General features: G+C 39.6%; 1 protein-coding gene across 1 annotated transcript in view; it reads left to right on the forward strand.

The window, feature by feature from the left end:
- The window catches only part of LOC133606145 (proton myo-inositol cotransporter-like), a 184,379-nt gene that overhangs the window by 151,363 nt on the left and 13,180 nt on the right, over positions 1–19,836 (forward strand). Inside the window, exons 6-7 of the mRNA XM_061959751.1 lie at positions 6,515–6,678; positions 6,758–6,878. Of these exons, the coding sequence (XP_061815735.1) occupies positions 6,515–6,678; positions 6,758–6,878 (285 nt within the window). The remainder of the gene's footprint in view (positions 1–6,514; positions 6,679–6,757; positions 6,879–19,836) is intronic.

Raw genomic sequence — 19,836 nt, forward strand, 5'->3', positions numbered from 1 at the left:
AAGCCGGCAGTGTAATGCCCGCAGCTAAAAGCAACTGTGTGAGAACGTATACTCCAGGGGTGCTCATTACGTCGATCGCGAGCTACCGGTCGATCTCGGAGGGTGTGTCAGTCGATCACCAGCCAGGCATTAAAAAAATAGTCCTAAAAATGAGCGATCATAAATCTTCACTATGACGTCACTTTCGTCACTTGATTGATATTCACGGCACCCGAGGGTCTTCTGAGATGACGCTGGCTGCTGCCAGCTCATTAAAATTACCGACTGGAAGGCGAGAAACACTTTATTTCAACAGACTGGCGCCGTACCTGTCGTCAAAACTCCAAAGACCGACTGCATAGTTGCACAGTTGCGCTAACAAAATAAGAGTCTCAGAAAGCTGGCGTGCACAAGCTAGCAAGCTACGGTGTTTGCCGACAATGTATTTCTTGTAAAGTGTATACAAAGGAGTACGGAAGCTGGACAAATAAGATGCCAAAAACCAACCACTTTAATGTGGTATTAGACAGAAAGGAGGACTTTTTTTCTCCTCCATTCGATAATGCGGACGTTATAAGCACCACTGTCTGATTCCAATCAATGCAAGTCATCAGAATCAGGTAATACACCAACTTATATTCTTGTCTTCATGAAAGAAAGGAATCTATATGTGTTAAACATGCTTGTATTATCTTTAAACACCTTTAATTTACTAACAATATTAACTATATGTGTTAAACATGCTTGTATTATCTTGAAACACCTTTAACTTATTAACAATATTAACTATATGTGTTAAACATGCTTGTATTATCTTTAAACAACTTTAATTTATTAACAATATTAACTATATGTGTTAAACATGCTTGTATTATCTTTAAACACCTTTAACTTATTAACAATATTAACTATATGTGTTAAACATACTTGTATTATCATTAAACACCTTTAACTTGTTAACAATATTAACTATATGTGTTAAACATGCTTGTATTATATTTAAACACCTTTAAGTTGTTAACAATATTAACTATATGTATGAAACATTCTTGTATTATATTTAAACACCTTTAAGTTGTTAACAATATTAACTATATGTATGAAACATTCTTGTATTATCATTAAACACCTTTAGTTTATTAACAATATTAACTATGTGTTAAACATGCTTGTATTATCATTAAACACCTTTAACGTGTTAACAATATTAACTATATGTGTTAAAAATGCTTGCATTATCATTAAACACCTTTAACTTGTTAACAAAAACATATATTTCATAAATAAGTAAATATAAATTATATATATGAATGAGGTAGATCCCCACGACTTGATCAATTGAAAAGTAGCTCGCCTGCAGAAAAAGTGTGAGCACCCCTGGTATTCTCGAATATCACGATATAGTCATTTTCTATATCGCACAGAGACAAACCCGCAATATATCGAGTATATCGATATATATCGCCAAGCCCTACTTAAATGTCAGTCAAAGATGCTTTACATGACAGTTATTTTTTAAGGGCCTGCTACAAATCCACAGGAATCCACAGCTATTTGTTTAAACACCAGTCAAAGATGCTTTACATGACAGTTATTCTTTAAGGGCCTGCAGAAAAGGCTAGTCAAAGATCCTCTAAATCAGTGGTCCCCAACCACCGGTTATTAAATCAACATAAAAAACACAAGATACACTTACAATTAGTGCACCAACCCAAAAAACCTCCCTCCCCCATTTACACTCATTTACTCATTCACACAAAAGGGTTGTTTCTTTCTGTTATTAACATTCTGGTTCCTACATTATACATCAATATAGATCAGTGGTTCTTAACCTGGGTTCGATCGAACCCTAGGGGTTCGGTGAGTCGGGCTCAAGGGTTCGGCAGAGGTCAAAACACACCCGACTCATCGTGTAAATAAAAACTTCTCCCTATCGGCGTATTACGGATACGGCAACAGCAGAAGTCAGACTGATTTGCAGGTGTGTAATTTCTAGTGAGTTTATGCACTGTGTTGGTTTTGTTCTTCGAACAAGGTGATGTTCATGCACGGTTCATTTTGTGCACCAGTAAAAAAAAAAATGGCAACACTTTAGTATGGGGAACATATTCACCATTAATTAGTTGCTTATTAACATGCAAATTAGTAACATAACTAGTCATTATTAAGTACTTATCAGTGACGTGCGGTCACTGGAGGCAGGTGAGGCGGGGTCTCACCTGCCATCATGGAAAGAAAAAAAATGTAAAAAGAAAAAAAATTAATTACATTGTTATATGTAGCCAGTGATTATACTATAAAGTTATTTTCTATTTAACTTCACCAGTTTTAGATTATTTTTATTCAAAATCGCTGAATTTTCACATTTGCCGTTCAAATACTGAGAAGAGACGGTGCGGTGATCAGCAGCCAGTTGAGGCACGTCACTCAGTGCCTCACCATCGATTGCGGACTCGGCTAACTGCTGGCCTGCTGTGCAGTGAGACCGTATTGCTATATGAACTATATTATACATTTCCATAGTTTAGTTAGCTGAGGTATATAATGTACAGTGTATTTTGTCAACAACTATATGTGTGTAACGTATTTCTTGTGCTGAGCAATCATAAATCTGCTGCGAAGACGCACTGTGTGAGGCTCGCGTAATCCCGCCTCCTGGTGCCGGTTGTTGCACCTGCGCCGCACACTGCACCCCCCCGACGGGAGCGCCACACCAAGCAAAGCCCACACTCAAACCCTCCACGTGCAAGACCGAATCCACCCAAAAAAGTCACTTAACAAGAAGCCAAAAAGTGCAAAAACAACATTGCTCGCGCCGGAGGAGCCGTGAACGACTGCAGGGACACAACATTAGGTACACCTGCAGACTGCAGCACGGATTTCATATTTCATTCATTCACAACTCCTCCAACACGAACACCACTGTTCCCGCACTTATAAGTAAAGGTAAGACCATAATAAAAAAAAAAAATTTAAATGTGCTTTTTTGTGTGCCACAGTTTGTATGTGTAAAGTTAAAGTTAAGTTAAAGTACCAATGCTTGCCACACACACACTAGGTGTGGTGAAATTTGTCCTCTGCATTTGACCCATCTCCTTGCTCACCCCCTGGGATGTGAGGGGAGCAGTGGGCAGCAGCGGCGCCGCGCCCGGGAATAATTGTTGGTGATTTAACCCCCAATTCCAACCCTTGATGCTGAGTGCCAAGCAGGGAAGAATGCTGGTATGAGCTTTTAAACATAACCCGTTAACTGCTGCCAATCAAATGGTGAATAAGATACTCTTTAGGGTTCATATGTTTGTAAATCTGACTGTGATGAAGTCAGTGCCTCACCAGCCATCAACCTCACCGCACGTCACTGGTCCTTATTAATGCCTTATTCGGCATGGCCTTATTATAACCCTAACCCTCTAACCCTGGCCCTAACCCTCTAACTGTCATGTCTGTGTGATCATGTTTTGTTTTAGTAATGTTCGGTTTAAATTTTGGACTTTTTGTGCACTTTTGTTTTGTTTTGTCACCATAGCAACCATTAGTTTCACCTGTCACGTCACGCACCTGTTCCACGTTTGGACTCATTGTGCACTCTTGTCACCATAGCAACCATTAGTTTTCACCTGTCACGTCACGCACCTGTTTCACGTTTCGAGTCACGCACCTGCTTTTACTAATCATGTCCATAGTATTTAAGTTCATTCATTTTCTGTTGTTCGTTCTGACGACATCTGTCAAGACTTGGACTTTGGCTTGGTTTGTTCTCCCGTGGTGCAAATGAACTGGACTGGTCATGGCGTGAAGGTAAATACATGATTTATTTAAACTATCAAAAAAGGAATAAACGAAAAGCGCGCACAGGGGCGGAGGTACAAAACTAGACTTTAAACACAAAACTTGCACATTGGCAGAAACTATGAACAATTAAACAAAACACTAACTGTGGCTTAACAAACAAAAACTTACTTGGCATGGAACCGGCATGAAAAAAAGAGTAGCAAGGGTCATCAGGGTGTGGAGAGTGTGCAGGAGCATAAATGCGGGGATGTCGTCAGAACGAACAACAGAAAATGAATGAACTTAAATACTATGGACATGATTAGTAAAAGCAGGTGCGTGACTCGAAACGTGAAACAGGTGCGTGACGTGACAGGTGAAAACTAATGGTTGCTATGGTGACAAGAGTGCACAATGAGTCCAAACGTGGAACAGGTGCGTGACGTGACAGGTGAAACTAATGGTTGCTATGGTGACAAAACAAAACAAAAGTGCACAAAAAGTCCAAAATTTAAACCGAACATTACTAAAACAAAACATGATCACACAGACATGACACTAACACTAACCCTAACCAAATAACTTAAATTAAGTCTTTGTTACTTAGAATATGTTCCCCATACTAAAGTGATACCAAAAACATATAACTTTGTCTTGAATTTGAAAAAAATACAACATTTTATTTTTCACTAAAGAAGGGTTCGGTGATAGCGCATATGAAACTGGTGGGGTTCGGTACCTCCAACAAGATTAAGAACCACTGATATAGATCAATACAGTCTGCAGGGATACAGTCCGTAAGCACACATGATTGTATTTTTTTTATGACAAAAACTAAACAAAAAACCCCTACCGCCCCTGTGCGCCCCCACATGTCACAAGTGTGTGTGTGTGTGTGTGTGTGTGTGTGTGTGTGTGTGTGTGTGTGTGTGTTGAAGATGCAAGAATCCGGCCGGTTTGGGTGGGGTGGCCGGGGGCTGGCCTCGCCGCACTCTCCGGGGGTGGGGGGTGGGCTCGTGGGGGCCCGGTTGCCGGTGGGACGGGGGCGGTCTTCCCGTCCGGTTGCGGGGAGTCTCTGGGTCCCTCGGGCGGGGCGTCTCGCCTTTCTGCCCGTGTGGGGTGTGGTCTCTCGCTGGCTTGGGGTCTGGCTGTCCCCTGCTTTTCTCGTGCCCTGTCCTCTGCCGGGTGCGTCTGTCTGCGGCCTGCTGCTGGCCCTTGTGGGCGGTACGGTGGGTCGGGCTCTGGGGTTCCTGTCGCTGGCCGGCTTGGCTGCGTGGGGGCGGTGGTCCCTGGTTCCCTGGGCACCACGCCTCCTGTTTGTGGGTTGGGCTCTCGGGGGTGATGGGGCCGTGCTCTGGCTCCCACGCACTCTGGGAGTCGAATGTATTGTACATGCAAATTCACATATGCTCACATACGTACATAGGTACCTACGCTCCCACATACATACACAAATACAGTACATATTTACCTACCTAATGTTCGTACATCCACACGCACATTCAATATACAAACATGCACATACACATACTGTACTTATACATTCACTGTACAAACACATATACACATTCTGTACATATACATTCATTGTACAAACACATATACACATTCTGTACATATACAAGTACATATGCATACTTACACTCATGCACATAATCACGTTTCATCAAACATATATTAACGTTGTTGCCCTAGGGTAAACTGGGTGTAACACATGGCACACTGACAAAGCTTAACCTATTGTGACTATAACAATCTACAAGGTTAATGTAGGTTGCTTCTCTTTCTCCCCCTCCATTTTTCTGCATTCTTTCGTATCTCAAGTTATCATTACGTATATGTATTGTTGCATTTAAACAACTGTATTGGTGATAATAAAGGTAAATTATTGGTATTGTTCATTATCAATAGCGCTATTTCTATTGGTATTTGTATTGATCCATTTGTAGTGTAATAATGCTCATTGTCATTTCTGTATTATTTTTTATTTTTCGCTAACTGCTTATTTGCTATTACTTTTACCATCATACTTGTACATGTCATATTTGCTGATGTTGCTCTATTGTTGTTGTTGTTGTTGTTTGCTGTTGTTGTTTTTGTCTCTCTGTCTAATCCCCCTCTTGTCCCCACAATTTCCCCCTCTGTCTTCTTTTTTTTTCTCTTTCTATCCCCTCCTGCTCCGGCCCGGCTGCACTAAATGATAATATAAATACATTTAATAAAGTCAAATACAAATAAGGCAACAAGAGAAGTATCCTACACTTCTCTTTTGTAAAGTAAATCTGAACAGCCGACATGGGCATCTACATCAACTATATGATTTGCCTGAGAAGCTGGACAGGACAAAAAAAAAAAAAAAAAAAAAAAAAAAAAGAAGATGCAAGAATCAATCCAAAACTAGGCCAAGTTAATCTCCCGCCCTTGGACGAACACGACAATTTCCTGCCTGTTTCACGATATCATCCATCATTTACTGATTTTCCCTTCCTTTCCAGCGCATCAAACTCGCGTCCATCCTTGCGTATTCTCCCAGCTCTATTCTGAATCCGCGCAGCAGTTCACATCTTAAATGTGTCACCCCCAGTTTCATTATCCATGAAGCAGATAGAAAACGTAAAAGGTGATTAATTATGACTGTAAATGACTTTCCCCCAACATTGTTGTTGTCGCTCTCGTCTGTCTCCATCCTGCCCGCCGCCGCCGCCTCGTCGGGTCTGTCTGCTGTCAACGTGCTATATTTAACTTGTCTGTGTGCCTTTGGCAGGTACTACAGCGCCACCATCCTGCAGATGTCTGGCGTGCGGGATGACCACCTTGCCATCTGGCTTGCCGGCCTCACCACCCTGACTAACTTCCTGTTCACGCTGCTGGGGGTGTGGCTGGTGGAGCGAGTGGGCCGACGGAAGCTCACGCTGGGCAGCATCGTCTGTAAGACACACGCAAAAAAGACGCACCCTTGAAACGTCTTTTTTTTGGATTGATTTGTTGTCGTTTTTCGGGTGGGTAGGCACGTGTCTCAGCTTGTGCGTGCTCGCCGTGGGCTTCCTGCTGTCAGCGCAGCACAGTCCTCCTGTCACCTTCCACCCGTTAGAGCCCGCCAAGGCCAACACAACCTGCTTCAAATATCAGTGAGTACACGCACAACACCTCCATTTGGAGACCAGCACGTACGGCAGGGGTGTCCAAAGTGTGGCCCGCAGCTAACTTTTTTACGTTCTAAAAATACAAACCCCGTTTCCATTTGAGTTGGGAAATTGTGTTAGATGTAAATATAAACGGAATACAATGATTTGCAAATCCTTTTCAACCCATATTCAATTGAATGCACTACTAAGACAAGTTATTTGATGTTCAAACTCATAAACTTCTTTTTTTTTTTTGCAAATAATTAGGGCCCGCATGGCCCATTGCATAAGGACTCCCACAGGGAGTCCTTATGCAATGGGACATAAGGACCTATTGAATTTGTAAGGTTTTATTAGGGCCCGCAATGGCCCATTGCAAAAGGACTCCCACAGGGAGTCCTTATGCAATGGGACATAAGGACCTATTGAATTTGTAAGGTTTTATTAGGGCCCGCAATGGCCCATTGCAAAAGGACTCCCACAGGGAGTCCTTATGCAATGGGACATAAGGACCTATTGTTATTCTAAGGTTTTATTATTCTTTCTTTCTTTCTTCTTCCGCTACCTCTTCGAGCACTAATTTGACCCACTTAACATGCTTCAAAACTCACCATATTTGACCCACACATCAGGACCTGCGAAAATTGCCTTTTAATAAAAAAACCAAACCCCAAAACTCAAAATTGCGCTCTAGCGCCCCCTAGGAAGAAGAAAAAACTACGCTGCCTGTAACTCCCAATAGGAAGGTCGGAGAGACATGAAACAAAAACCTTTATGTAGGTCTGACTTAGACCTACATTTTTCAATTGTACATCTTCGGGCTAAAATCAACAGGAAGTTGGCAATTCCACCTTCAAGACAAAAAAGTACTAAAAACAGTCACTTTTGCCTCTTTGAGCTGTAATTTGACCCCCTTAACATGCTTCAAAACTCACCAAACTGAACACACATATCAGGACTGGCTAAAACTGTGATCTAATGAAAAAACCTAACCCCAAATCTAAAATTTGTCCTCTACAGCAATTCTTTAATAAAATGCACAAAAAACTGCTCCTCGGATGAAAAATCTGACAAAACTGCCTGTAACTCCCACTGGAAAGGTCGGAGAGAGATGAAACAAAAACCTCTCTGTAGGTCTCACTTAGACCTACATTTCATAAATTTACAACCCCCAGCAAAAATCAACAGGAATTTTGCTATTCCCCCTTCAAAACAATTTTTTTGTAAAAACCGGTCACCTTCCTTCAAAAACGAACTCCTCTGAGCGCGTTTGTCGTTTCGCCTTCAAACTAACACAGGAGAGAGATTGAACCCTTGTGATTACAACAACAGAAGCGCTTTTGAATTAACTGCTCCGGTTTTGATTTTATGACCCTTCAAAGACCCGCTGCGCTGATGCTGCTGCAATGCTGTTTTTTTAAGATGGCTGCTTAAAAGCAGGATGCACCAACGTGCCCACACAATGCAGACAAGGTAGGTACACTACACAAAAGTATTGGGACACTTCAGACTAAAAGTAGACAAAAGTATTGGGACACTTAGGACTAGCACCTGCCAAATCCGCGGGCCCGAACAACGCTGCTTGCAGCTTTAATTAGGGCCCGCAGTGGCCCATTGCAAAAGGACTCCCACAGGGAGTCCTTATGCAATGGGACATAAGGACCTATTGTTATTCGTTCGTTTTATTATTCTTTATTAGGGCCCGCAGTGGCCCATTGCAAAAGGACTCCCACAGGGAGTCCTTATGCAATGGGACATAAGGACCTATTGTTATTCGTTCGTTTTATTCTTTATTAGGGCCCGCCATGGCCCATTGCAAAAGGACTCCCACAGGGAGTCCTTATGCAATGGGACATAAGGACCTATTGTTATTCGTTCGTTTTATTATTCTTTCTTATTATTATTATTCTTCCGCCGCCTCTTTGAACACTAATTTGACCCACTCAACATGCTTCAAAACTCACCATATTTGACACACTCATCAGGACCTGCGAAAATTGTCTTTTGATAAAAAAACCGAACCCCAAAAATCAAAATTGCGCTCTAGCGCCCCCTAGGAAAAAAAAAAAACAGACTGCCTGTAACTCCCACTAGGAAGGTCGGAAAAATATGAAACAAAAACCTCTATGTAGGTCTGACTTAGACCTAGTTCTCATAATTGTATGTCTTCGGGCTAAAATCAACAGGAAGTTGGCAATTCCCCCTTCAAGACAAAAAAGTACTAAAAACTGTCACTTTTGCCTCTTTGAGCTGTAATTTCACCCCCTTAACATGCTTCAAAACTCTCCAAACTTTACACACACATCAGGACTGGCTAAAACTGTGATCTAATGAAAAAACCTAACCCCAAATCTAAAAATTGTGCTCTACAGCAATTTTTTACTAAAACTGACAAAAAACTGATCCTCGGCAGAAAAAAACTACTAAACTGCCTGTAACTCCCACTGGGAAGGTCGGAGAGACATGAAACAAAAACCTCTATGTAGGTCTCACTTAGACCTACATTTCATAAATTGACAACCCCCCGCAAAAATCTACAGGATGTTTGCTATTCCCCCTTCAAAAAATAATTTTTGTAACAACCGGTCACCTTCCTTCAAAAACGAACTCCTCTGAGCGCGTTTGTCGTTTCGCCTTCAAAATAACACAGGACAGACATTGAACCCTTGTGAATACAACAACAGAAGCCTTTTTTAATTAAGTGCTCCGGTTTTGATTTTATGACCCTTCAAAGACCCGCTGCACTCATGCTGCTGCGGTGCTGTTTCTGTAAGATGGCTGCTCAAAAGCAGGAAGCACCAACGTGCCCACACAATGCAGACAAGGTAGGTACACTAGACAAAAGTCTTGGGACACTTCAGACTACAAGTAGACAAAAGTATTGGGACACTTAGGACTAGCACCTGCCAAATACGCGGGCCCGAACAACGCTGCTTGCAGCTTTAATTATTCTTTATTATTCTTCCGCCGCCTCTTCGAACACTAATTTGACCCACTTAACATGCTTCAAAACTCACCATATTTGACCCACTCATCAGGACCTGCGAAAATTGTCTTTTAATAAAAAAACCTAACCGCAAAAATCAAAAGTGCGCTCTAGCGCCCCCTAGGAAAAAAAAAAACTAGACTGCCTGTAACTCCCACTAGGAAGGTCGGAAAAACATGAAACAAAATCCTCTATGTAGGTCTGACTCAGACCTAACTTTCATAATGGTACATTCTCGGGCGAAAATCAACAGGAAGTTGGCAATTCCCCCTTCAAGACAAAAAAGTACTAAAAAAAGTCACTTTTGCCTCTTTGAGATGTAATTTGACCCCCTTAACATGCTTCAAAACTCACCAAACTGAACACACACATCAGGGCTGGCTAAAACTGTGATCTAATGAAAAAACCTAACCCAAAATCTAAAAATTGTGCTCTACAGCAATTTTTTTATAAAACGCACAAAAAACTGCTCCTCGGAAGACAATAACTACAAAACTGCCTGTAACTCCCACTGGGAAGGTCGGAGAGACATGAAACAAAAACCTCTATGTAGGTCTCACTTAGACCTACATTTCATAAATTGACAACCCCCCGCAAAAATCTACAGGATGTTTGCTATTCCCCCTTCAAAACAATTTTTTTGTAAAAACCCGTCACCTTCCTTCAAAAACGAACTCCTCTGAGCGCGTTTGTCGTTTCGCCTTCAAAATAACACAGGAGAGACATTGAACCCTTGTGAATACAACAACAGAAGCCTTTTTTAATTAAGTGCTCCGGTTTTGATTTTATGACCCTTCAAAGACCCGCTGCACTGATGCTCCTGCGGTGCTGTTTTTTTAAGATGGCTGCTCTAAAGCAGGAATAACCAACATGCCCACACAATGCAGACAAGGTAGGTACACTAGACAAAAGTCTTGGGACACTTCAGACTAAAAGTAGACAAAAGTATTGGGACACTTAGGACTAGCACCTGCCAAATCCGCGGGCCCGACCAACGCTGCTTGCAGCTTTAATTATTATTATTATTATTCTTCCGCCGCCTCTTTGAACACTAATTTGACCCACTCAACATGCTTCAAAACTCACCAAATTTGACACACTCATCAGGACCTGCGAAAATTGTCTTTTGATGAAAAAACCGAACCCAAAAAATCAAAATTGCGCTCTAGCGCCCCCTAGGAAAAAAAAAAAACAGACTGCCTGTAACTCCCACTAGGAAGGTCGGAGAGACATGAAACAAAAACCTCTATGTAGGTCTGACTTAGACCTAGTTCTCATAATTGTATGTCTTCGGGCTAAAATCAACAGGAAGTTGGCAATTCCCCCTTCAAGACAAAAAAGTACTAAAAACAGTCACTTTTGCCTCTTTGAGCTGTAATTTGACCCCCTTAACATGCTTCAAAACTCACCAAACTGAACACACACATCAGGACTGGCTTAAACTGTGATATAATGAAAAAACCTAACCCCAAATCAAAAAATTGTGCTCTACAGCAATTTTTTAATCAAACTGACAAAAAACTGCTCCTCGGAAGACAAAAAAGACAAAACTGCCTGTAACTCCCACTGGGAAGGTCGGAGAGACATGAAACAAAAACCTCTATGTAGGTCTCACTTAGACCTACATTTCATAAATTGACAACCCCCAGCAAAAATCTACAGGAAGTTTGCTATTCCCCCTTCAAAACAACATTTTTGTAAAAACCGGTCACCTTCCTTCAAAATCTATCTCCTCTGAGCGCGTTTGTCGTTTCGCCTTCAAACTAACACAGGTGAGAGATTAAACCCTTGTGCATAAATTAACAGAACAGTTTTTTTATAACTGCTCCGGTTTTGATTTTATGACCCTTCAAAGACCCGCTGCGCTGATGCTGCTGCAATGCTGTTTTTTCAAGATGGCTGCTTAAAAGCAGGAAGCACCAACGTGCCCACACAATGCAGACAAGGTAGGTACACTAGACAAAAGTCTTGGGACACTTCAGACTAAAAGTAGACAAAAGTATTGGGACACTTAGGACTAGCACCTGCCAAATACGCGGGCCCGACCAACGCTGCTTGCAGCTTTAATTAGGGCCCGCCATGGCCCATTGCAAAAGGACTCCCACAGGGAGTCCTTATGCAATGGGACATAAGGACCTATTGAATTTCTAAGGTTTTATTATTATTATTATTATTATTATTATTATTATTATTCTTCCGCAGCTTTGCGCACTACTTTGACCCCCTTAACATGCTTCAAAACTCACCTAATTTTACGCACACATCAGTAATATACGGCAAAACTTTTTATCAAAGAACCAAACTTCAAAACTCAAAATTGCGCTCTAGCGCCCCCTAGGAAAAAAAAAAACTAGACTGCCTGTAACTCCCACTAGGAAGGTCGGAAAAATATGAAACAAAATCCTCTATGTAGGTCTGACTTAGACCTAGTTCTCATAATTGTATGTCTTTGGGCTAAAATCTACAGGAAGTTGGCAATTCCCCCTTCAAGGCAAAAAAGTACTAAAAACAGTCACTTTTGCCTCTTTGAGCTGTAATTTGACCCCCTTAACATGCTTCAAAACTCACCAAACTTTACACACACATCAGGACTGGCTAAAACTGTGATCTAATGAAAGAACCTAACCCCAAATTTAAAAATTGCCCTCTACAGCAATTTTTGAATAAAACTGATAAAAAACTGCTCCTCGGAAGAAAAAATTTACAAAACTGCCTGTAACTCCCACTGGGAAGGTCGGAGAGACATGAAACAAAAACCTCTATGTAGGTCTCACTTAGACCTACTTTTCATAAATTGACAACCCCCAGCAAAAATAAACAGGATGTTTGCTATTCCCCCTTCAAAACAATTTTTTGGTAAAAACCGGTCACCTTCCTTCAAAAACTATCTCCTCTGAGCGTGTTTGTCCTTTCGGCTTCAAACTAACACAGGTGAGAGATTAAACCCTTGTGCATAAATTAACAGAACAGTTTTTTTATAACTGCTCCGGTTTTGATTTTATGACCCTTCAAAGACCCGCTGCGCTGATGCTGCTGCAATGCTGTTTTTTCAAGATGGCTGCTTAAAAGCAGGAAGCACCAACGTGCCCACACAATGCAGACAAGGTAGGTACACTAGACAAAAGTCTTGGGACACTTCCGACTAAAAGTAGACAAAAGTATTGGGACACTTAGGACTAGCACCTGCCAAATACGCGGGCCCGACCAACGCTGCTTGCAGCTTTAATTATTATTCTTTCTTATTCCGCAGCTTTGCGCGGTACTTTGACCCCCTTAACATGCTTCAAAACTCACCAAATTTGACGCACACATAAATAAACTCGAACAAAACCCTTTGGTGAAAAAACCAAACCCCAAAACTCAAAATTGCGCTCTAGCGCCCCCTACAAAGTAAACTTTTTCTAACTCCCAGTACAAATGTCGTAGAGACATGAAACAAAAACCTCTATGTAGGTCTCACTTAGACTTAAATTTTATTAATTTATTTTCTCGGCCAAAAATCTACAGGAAGTTTGCTATTCCCCCTTCAACACTAAATTTTAGTAAAATCAGTCACTTTTGCCTTTTTGAGCTTTAATTTGACCCTATTAACATGCTTCAAAACTCACCAAACTGAATGCACACACCAGGACTGGCAAACATTGCGATCTACAAAAAAAACCTAACCCCAAATCTCAAAATTGAGCTCTAGAGCAATTTTTGAATAAAACCGAGAAAAAACTGCTCCTCGGAAGAAAAAAATGACAAAACTGCCTGTAACTCCCACTGGGAAGGTCGGAGAGACATGAAACTAAAACCTTTCCGTAGGTCTCACTTAGACCTACATTTCATAAATTGACAACCCCCAGAAAAAATCTACAGGAAGTTTGCTATTCCCCCTTCAACACAACATTTTTGTAAAAACCGGTCTACTTCCTTCAAAAACTATCTCCTCTGAGCGCGTTTGTCGTTTCGGCTTCAAACTAACACAGGAGAGAGATTGAACCCTTGTGATTAAAACTACTGAAGCGCGTTTTTATAACTGCTCCGGTTTTGATTTTATGAGCCTTCAAAGAACCGCTGCGCTGATGCTGCTGCGCTGCTGTTTTTTTAAGATGGCTGCTTAAAAGCAGGAAGCACCAGCGTGCCCACACAATGCAGACAAGGTAGATACACTAGACAAAAGTATTGGGACACTTGGGACTAAAATTTGACAAAAGTATTTGGACACTTAGGACTAGCACCTGCCAAATACGCGGGCCCGACCAACGCTGCTTGCAGCTTTAATTAACTTAGAATTTCATGGCTGCAACACGTGCCAAAGTAGTTGGGAAAGGGCATGTTCACCACTGTGTTACATCACCTTTCCTTTTAACAACACTCAGTAAACGTTTGGGAACTGAGGAGACACATTTTTGAACCTTGTCAGGTGGAATTCTTTCCCATTCTTGCTTGATGTACAGCTTAAGTTGTTCAACAGTCCGGGGGTCTCCGTTGTGGTATTTTAGGCTTCATAATGCGCCACACATTTTCAATGGGAGACAGGTCTGGACTGCAGGCAGGCCAGTCTAGTACCCGCACTCTTTTACGATGAAGCCACGTTGATGTAACACGTGGCTTGGCATTGTCTTGCTGAAATAAGCAGGGGCGTCCATGGTAACGTTGCTTGGATGGCAACATATGTTGCTCCAAAACCTGTATGTACCTTTCAGCATTAATGGCGCCTTCACAGATGTGTAAGTTACCCATGTCTTGGGCACTAATACACCCCCATACCATCACAGATGCTGGCTTTTCAACTTTGCGCCTATAACAATCCGGATGGTTCTTTTCCTCTTTGGTCCGGAGGACACGACGTCCACAGTTTCCAAAAACAATTTGAAATGTGTACTCGTCAGACCACAGAACACTTTTCTACTTTGTATCAGTCTTCCTGCCTATTCATTGTAATCATCTTTTCTTCTCTATCTTTGTTGTTGTTGTTTTTTATCCAATTTGATTTTATTGTTGTGATTTTGTACGGTGTCCTTGAGTGCCCAGAAAGGCGCCTTATAAATAAAATGTATTATTATTATTATCATCTTAGATGAGCTCAGGCCCAGCGAAGCCGACGGCGTTTCTGGGTGTTGTTGATAAACGGTTTTCGCCTTGCATAGGAGAGTATTAACTTGCACTTACAGATGTGGCGACCAACTGTAGTTACTGACAGTGGGTTACTGAAGTGTTCCTGAGCCCATGTGGTGATATCCTTTACACACTGATGTCGCCTGTTGATGCAGTACAGCCTGAGGGATCGAAGGTCACGGGCTCAGCTGCTTACGTGCAGTGATTTCTCCCGATTCTCTGAACCCTTTGATGGTATTACGGACCGCAGATGGTGAAATCCCTAAATTCCTTGCAATAGCTGGTTGAGAAAGGTTTTTCTTAAACTGTTCAACGATTTGCTCACACATTTGTTGACAAAGTGGTGACCCTCGCCCCATCCTTGTTTGTGAATGACTGAGCATTTCATGGAATCTACTTTTATACCCAATCATGGCACCCACCTGTTCCCAATTTGCCTGTTCACATGTGGGATGTTCCAAATAAGTGTTTGATGAGCATTCCTCAACTTTATCAGTATTTATTGCCACCTTTCCCAACTTCTTTGTCACGTGTTGCTGGCATCAAATTCTAAAGTTAATGATTATTTGCAAAAAAAAATTTTTTATCAGTTTGAACGTCAAATATGTTGTCTTTGTAGCATATTCAACTGAATATGGGTTGAAAATGATTTGCAAATCATTGTATTCCGTTTATATTTACATCCAACACAATTTCCCAACTCATATGGAAACGGGGTTTGTACTATTCTAAAAAAAGTGGAATAAAAGAGCAAACAGGGGGAAATATAACAATAAATAGTTGCAATGTTGACTCTAATTAAACAAAGCTGCCAAGGAGGCTGTTTTTTTTTTCTTTAAAACTAATTGTTCAAAAAATAATAATGAATCAAAATCAATTATTGACCTGTCATATAAAAATATTCCACTTTGAAATATTTTTGGGGGGAAATATTGCATATTTTGTGCGTGCCATTAAAGAAAAAAAAATTCTATGACAAAACGGGCATAAAACAAACAAAAATAGATAAAAACATATAATAGATATATAATATATAATATAATATAATAATAATATATATTAGGGATGTCCGATAATGGCTTTTTGCAGATATCCGATATTCCGATATTGTCCAACGCTTTAATTACCGATACCGATATCAACCGATATATACAGTCGTGGAATTAACCCATTATTATGCCTAATTTGGACAACCAGGTATGGTGAAGATAAGGTACTTTTTTTTTAAATTAATAAAATAAAATAAGATAAATAAATTAAAAACATTTTCTTGAATAAAAAAGAAAGTAAAACAATATAAAAACAGTTTCATAGAAACTAGTAATTAATGAAAATGAGTAAAATTAACTGTTAAAGGTTAGTACTATTAGTGGACCAGCAGCACGCACAATCATGTGTGCTTACGGACTGTATCCCTTGCAGACTGTATTGATATATATTGATATATAATGTAGGAACCACAATATTAATAACAGAAAGAAACAACCCTTTTGTGTGAATGAGTGTAAATAGGGGAGGAAGGTTTTTTGGGTTGGTGCACTAATTGTAAGTGTATCTTGTGTTTTTTATGTTGATTTAATTAAAAAAAACCAAAAAAAAAAACGATACCGATAATTAAAAAAACGATACCGATAATTTCCGATATTACATTTTAACGCATTTATCTAAAATGTATATTATAATATAATATATAATAATATATGATATATATATATAATAGATAGTTGATCTAGAGATTTTAAAAATACATATTTATACATATATTTTTTAACACTTCATGAGTGGGGCCCTTTTGTATCACTGATGATGTTAGTGAGATTTTTTTTTCAAGTTAAAGTTAAAGTACCAATGATTGTCACACACACACAGTAGGTGTGGTGAAATGTGTCCTCTGCATTTGACCCATCCCCTTGTTCACCCCCTAAGAGGTGAGGGGTGTGGCATAAATATGAGGCGCCTTTGAGGCCAAAACTATTAAAATACACTTGTGGCGAAAATATTCAGTGCCTGTGAGGCCCAAAGATTGGGTACACCCCAAAGACAAAACATTAAGTACACCTTTAGCCATAATATTAGGTACTTCCTGTGGCTGAAATATGAGCTGCGTATTTTGCCAAAATATTTGGTACACCCCAAATAATAGGTACTCCTGCAACCAACCGTTTTTGTTTAATGTTCCTGGTTGTATCGAATAAGTATGAACTGCAAAAAGTCAGTGTTCAAAAACAAGGGGAAACAATACAAAAATTAGGGGTATTTTACTTGAACTAAGAAACATTATCTGCCAATAGAACAAGAAAATTCGGCTTGTCAAGACTTTCCAAAACAAGTAAAATTAACTAACCTCAATGAACCCAAAAATACCTTAAAATAAGTATATTCTCACTAATAACAAGTGCACTTTTCTTGGTACAAAAAAAAGAGACTTCTTTGCTCAATATGTTGAAAAAAATTCTTAAATTAAGTAAATGCTAGTGCCATTATCTTGACACAATGATATGCGCTCGGCATTACATTTATTGAAACCAGCAAACTTATACTAAAAACTAGTTTGTTTTTCTTAATGGAAAGGCAACAAGGCAACCGCTTGTTACTCTCGGGGTCTACGAGCCGCTCAGGCAGATCATATGGTCTAAAAATGCATTTTTCCATTGATAACATGACATCATCACGCCAAGTGCGTGCTCTTTCAGTCTGCTAGTGCGCAAGGAATATATATATATATATATATATGTCTTAATAAGGTTATCCAAAAAATAGTGCTCGATACCGTAGTAGAGCGCAATATATGTATGTGTGGGGAAAAAAATCACAAGACTATTTCATCTCTACAGGCCTGTTTCATGAGGGGGGTACCCTCAATCGTCAGGAGATTTTAATGGGAGCATTCGCATACCATGGTTTATATAGGGCACAGAGTGGGTGGGTACAGGCTGGCCTAAGGGCCAATCACCACGCCCTTAGGCCAGCCTGTACCCACCCACTCTGTGCCCTATATAAACCATGGTATGCGAATGCTCCCATTAAAATCTCCTGACGATTGAGGGTACCCCCCTCATGAAACAGGCCTGTAGAGATGAAATAGTCTTGTGATTTTTTTCCCCACACATACATATATATATATATATATATATATATATATATATATTTACAGCCTGGCCACCGGCCAATTTTTTTTTATTGTCATTTTGAAGAATTCATCTGAATGTGCATGAACTATTCCTGTTCAAAATTGTTTGACATTTCAAATGTTTAAATATTAACTGTCAGTTTACTGTACTGTGCCAACTGTACTACTATAAGAGCACATCTTTTCTATTGTTTCATTGAAAATAAAACAGCAAACTGTCATCTGTTTTAATTATGAGACAATTGGGTCAAAGTCATGATTTTTTTATTTCATGCTTGAAATAAGAAATTATTACTTTGAAAAAGTAGTTTTATACTTGTGAGTGTTGATGACACAGCTTTGCAACAGTTGATGTTCTAGTTTCAAGCATGTTTTACTCAATATAGGTCATCAAATCTCAGCAACAAGCTGTAATATCTTACTGAGATCATTTAGGACCAAAGCACTTAAAACAAGTAAAACACTCTAACATAAAATCTCCTTAGTGAGAAGAATTATATTATCAGACAGAAAATAAGCAAATATCACCCTTATTCGTACTTGCCAACCCTCCCGAATTTTCCGGGAGACTCCCGAAATTCAGCGCCTCTCCCGAAAACCTCCCGGGACAAATATTCTCCCGAAAATCTCTCGATTTTCAGCCGGAGCTGGAGGCCACGCCCCCTCCAGCAATGAGGACAGCCTTTTTTCACGACGGGAGGACAACTGGGTGACAAGAAATAAATCATCCAGACTAGAGATAAATTGTATTATTATGTTTATTTTACCTAAAAATAAATATATTTAATAATTTTAAAAAAACAAAACTAAATACATTTTTACTATATTTTGCTAAAAACATCAAAATTAATTGTATTTTTTCTGACTCCTTATTGCATCCAGGCATTAGAATTATACATTAAAATAAACATATTTGAAAAAATTAATTTTAAATTATCATAATAATTCATTTAAAATGACCATATTTAATTATTAAAATACTTGCTTGTTTATCAACAACTTTAGCATTTTATTCATTACATTTTGAAGCTCTAAGAAGCCAAGTTATGTTATATTCCTTAATATTTATTTATGCAAGTTTGAAGTATCAATTATCTAAACACAGTTTTGTTTGCATATTTTCAGGATGTATATATATATATATATATATATATATATATATATATATATATATATGTATGTATGTATGTATGTATGTATGTATATATATATATATATATATATATATATATATATATATATATATATATATATATATATATGTATGTGTGGGAAAAAAAATCACAAGACTACTTTCAACCTGAGAAATAACAGCTACCAACCATTCACGAAACCCAACACAACACTCCAATACGTGCACCATGACAGCAACCACCCACCCACCACCACGAAAAGAATACCTACCGGAATCAATAAAAGGCTATCGATGCTGTCATCTAGCAAAGCTGAATTTGACCAAGCAACCCCCCCGTACCAAAAAGCCCTTGATGAAAGCGGATACAATTTCACCCTCACCTATGAACCCACGCCAGGAAACCAGCCAAAAAAGAACAGAAAACGAAACGACATCATCTGGTACAACCCCCCATACAGCAAAAACGTCTCAACTAACATTGGACACAAATTCCTCAATCTGATTGACAAACACTTTCCCAAAGACAACACCCTAAGAAAAGTATTCAACAAGAACAACATTAAATTGAGCTACAGCTGCATGAACAATATACGACAAATCATCTCAA

Source organism: Nerophis lumbriciformis, linkage group LG05 (assembly GCF_033978685.3).
Source record: "Nerophis lumbriciformis linkage group LG05, RoL_Nlum_v2.1, whole genome shotgun sequence".
Taxonomy (NCBI): Eukaryota; Metazoa; Chordata; class Actinopteri; order Syngnathiformes; family Syngnathidae; genus Nerophis; species Nerophis lumbriciformis.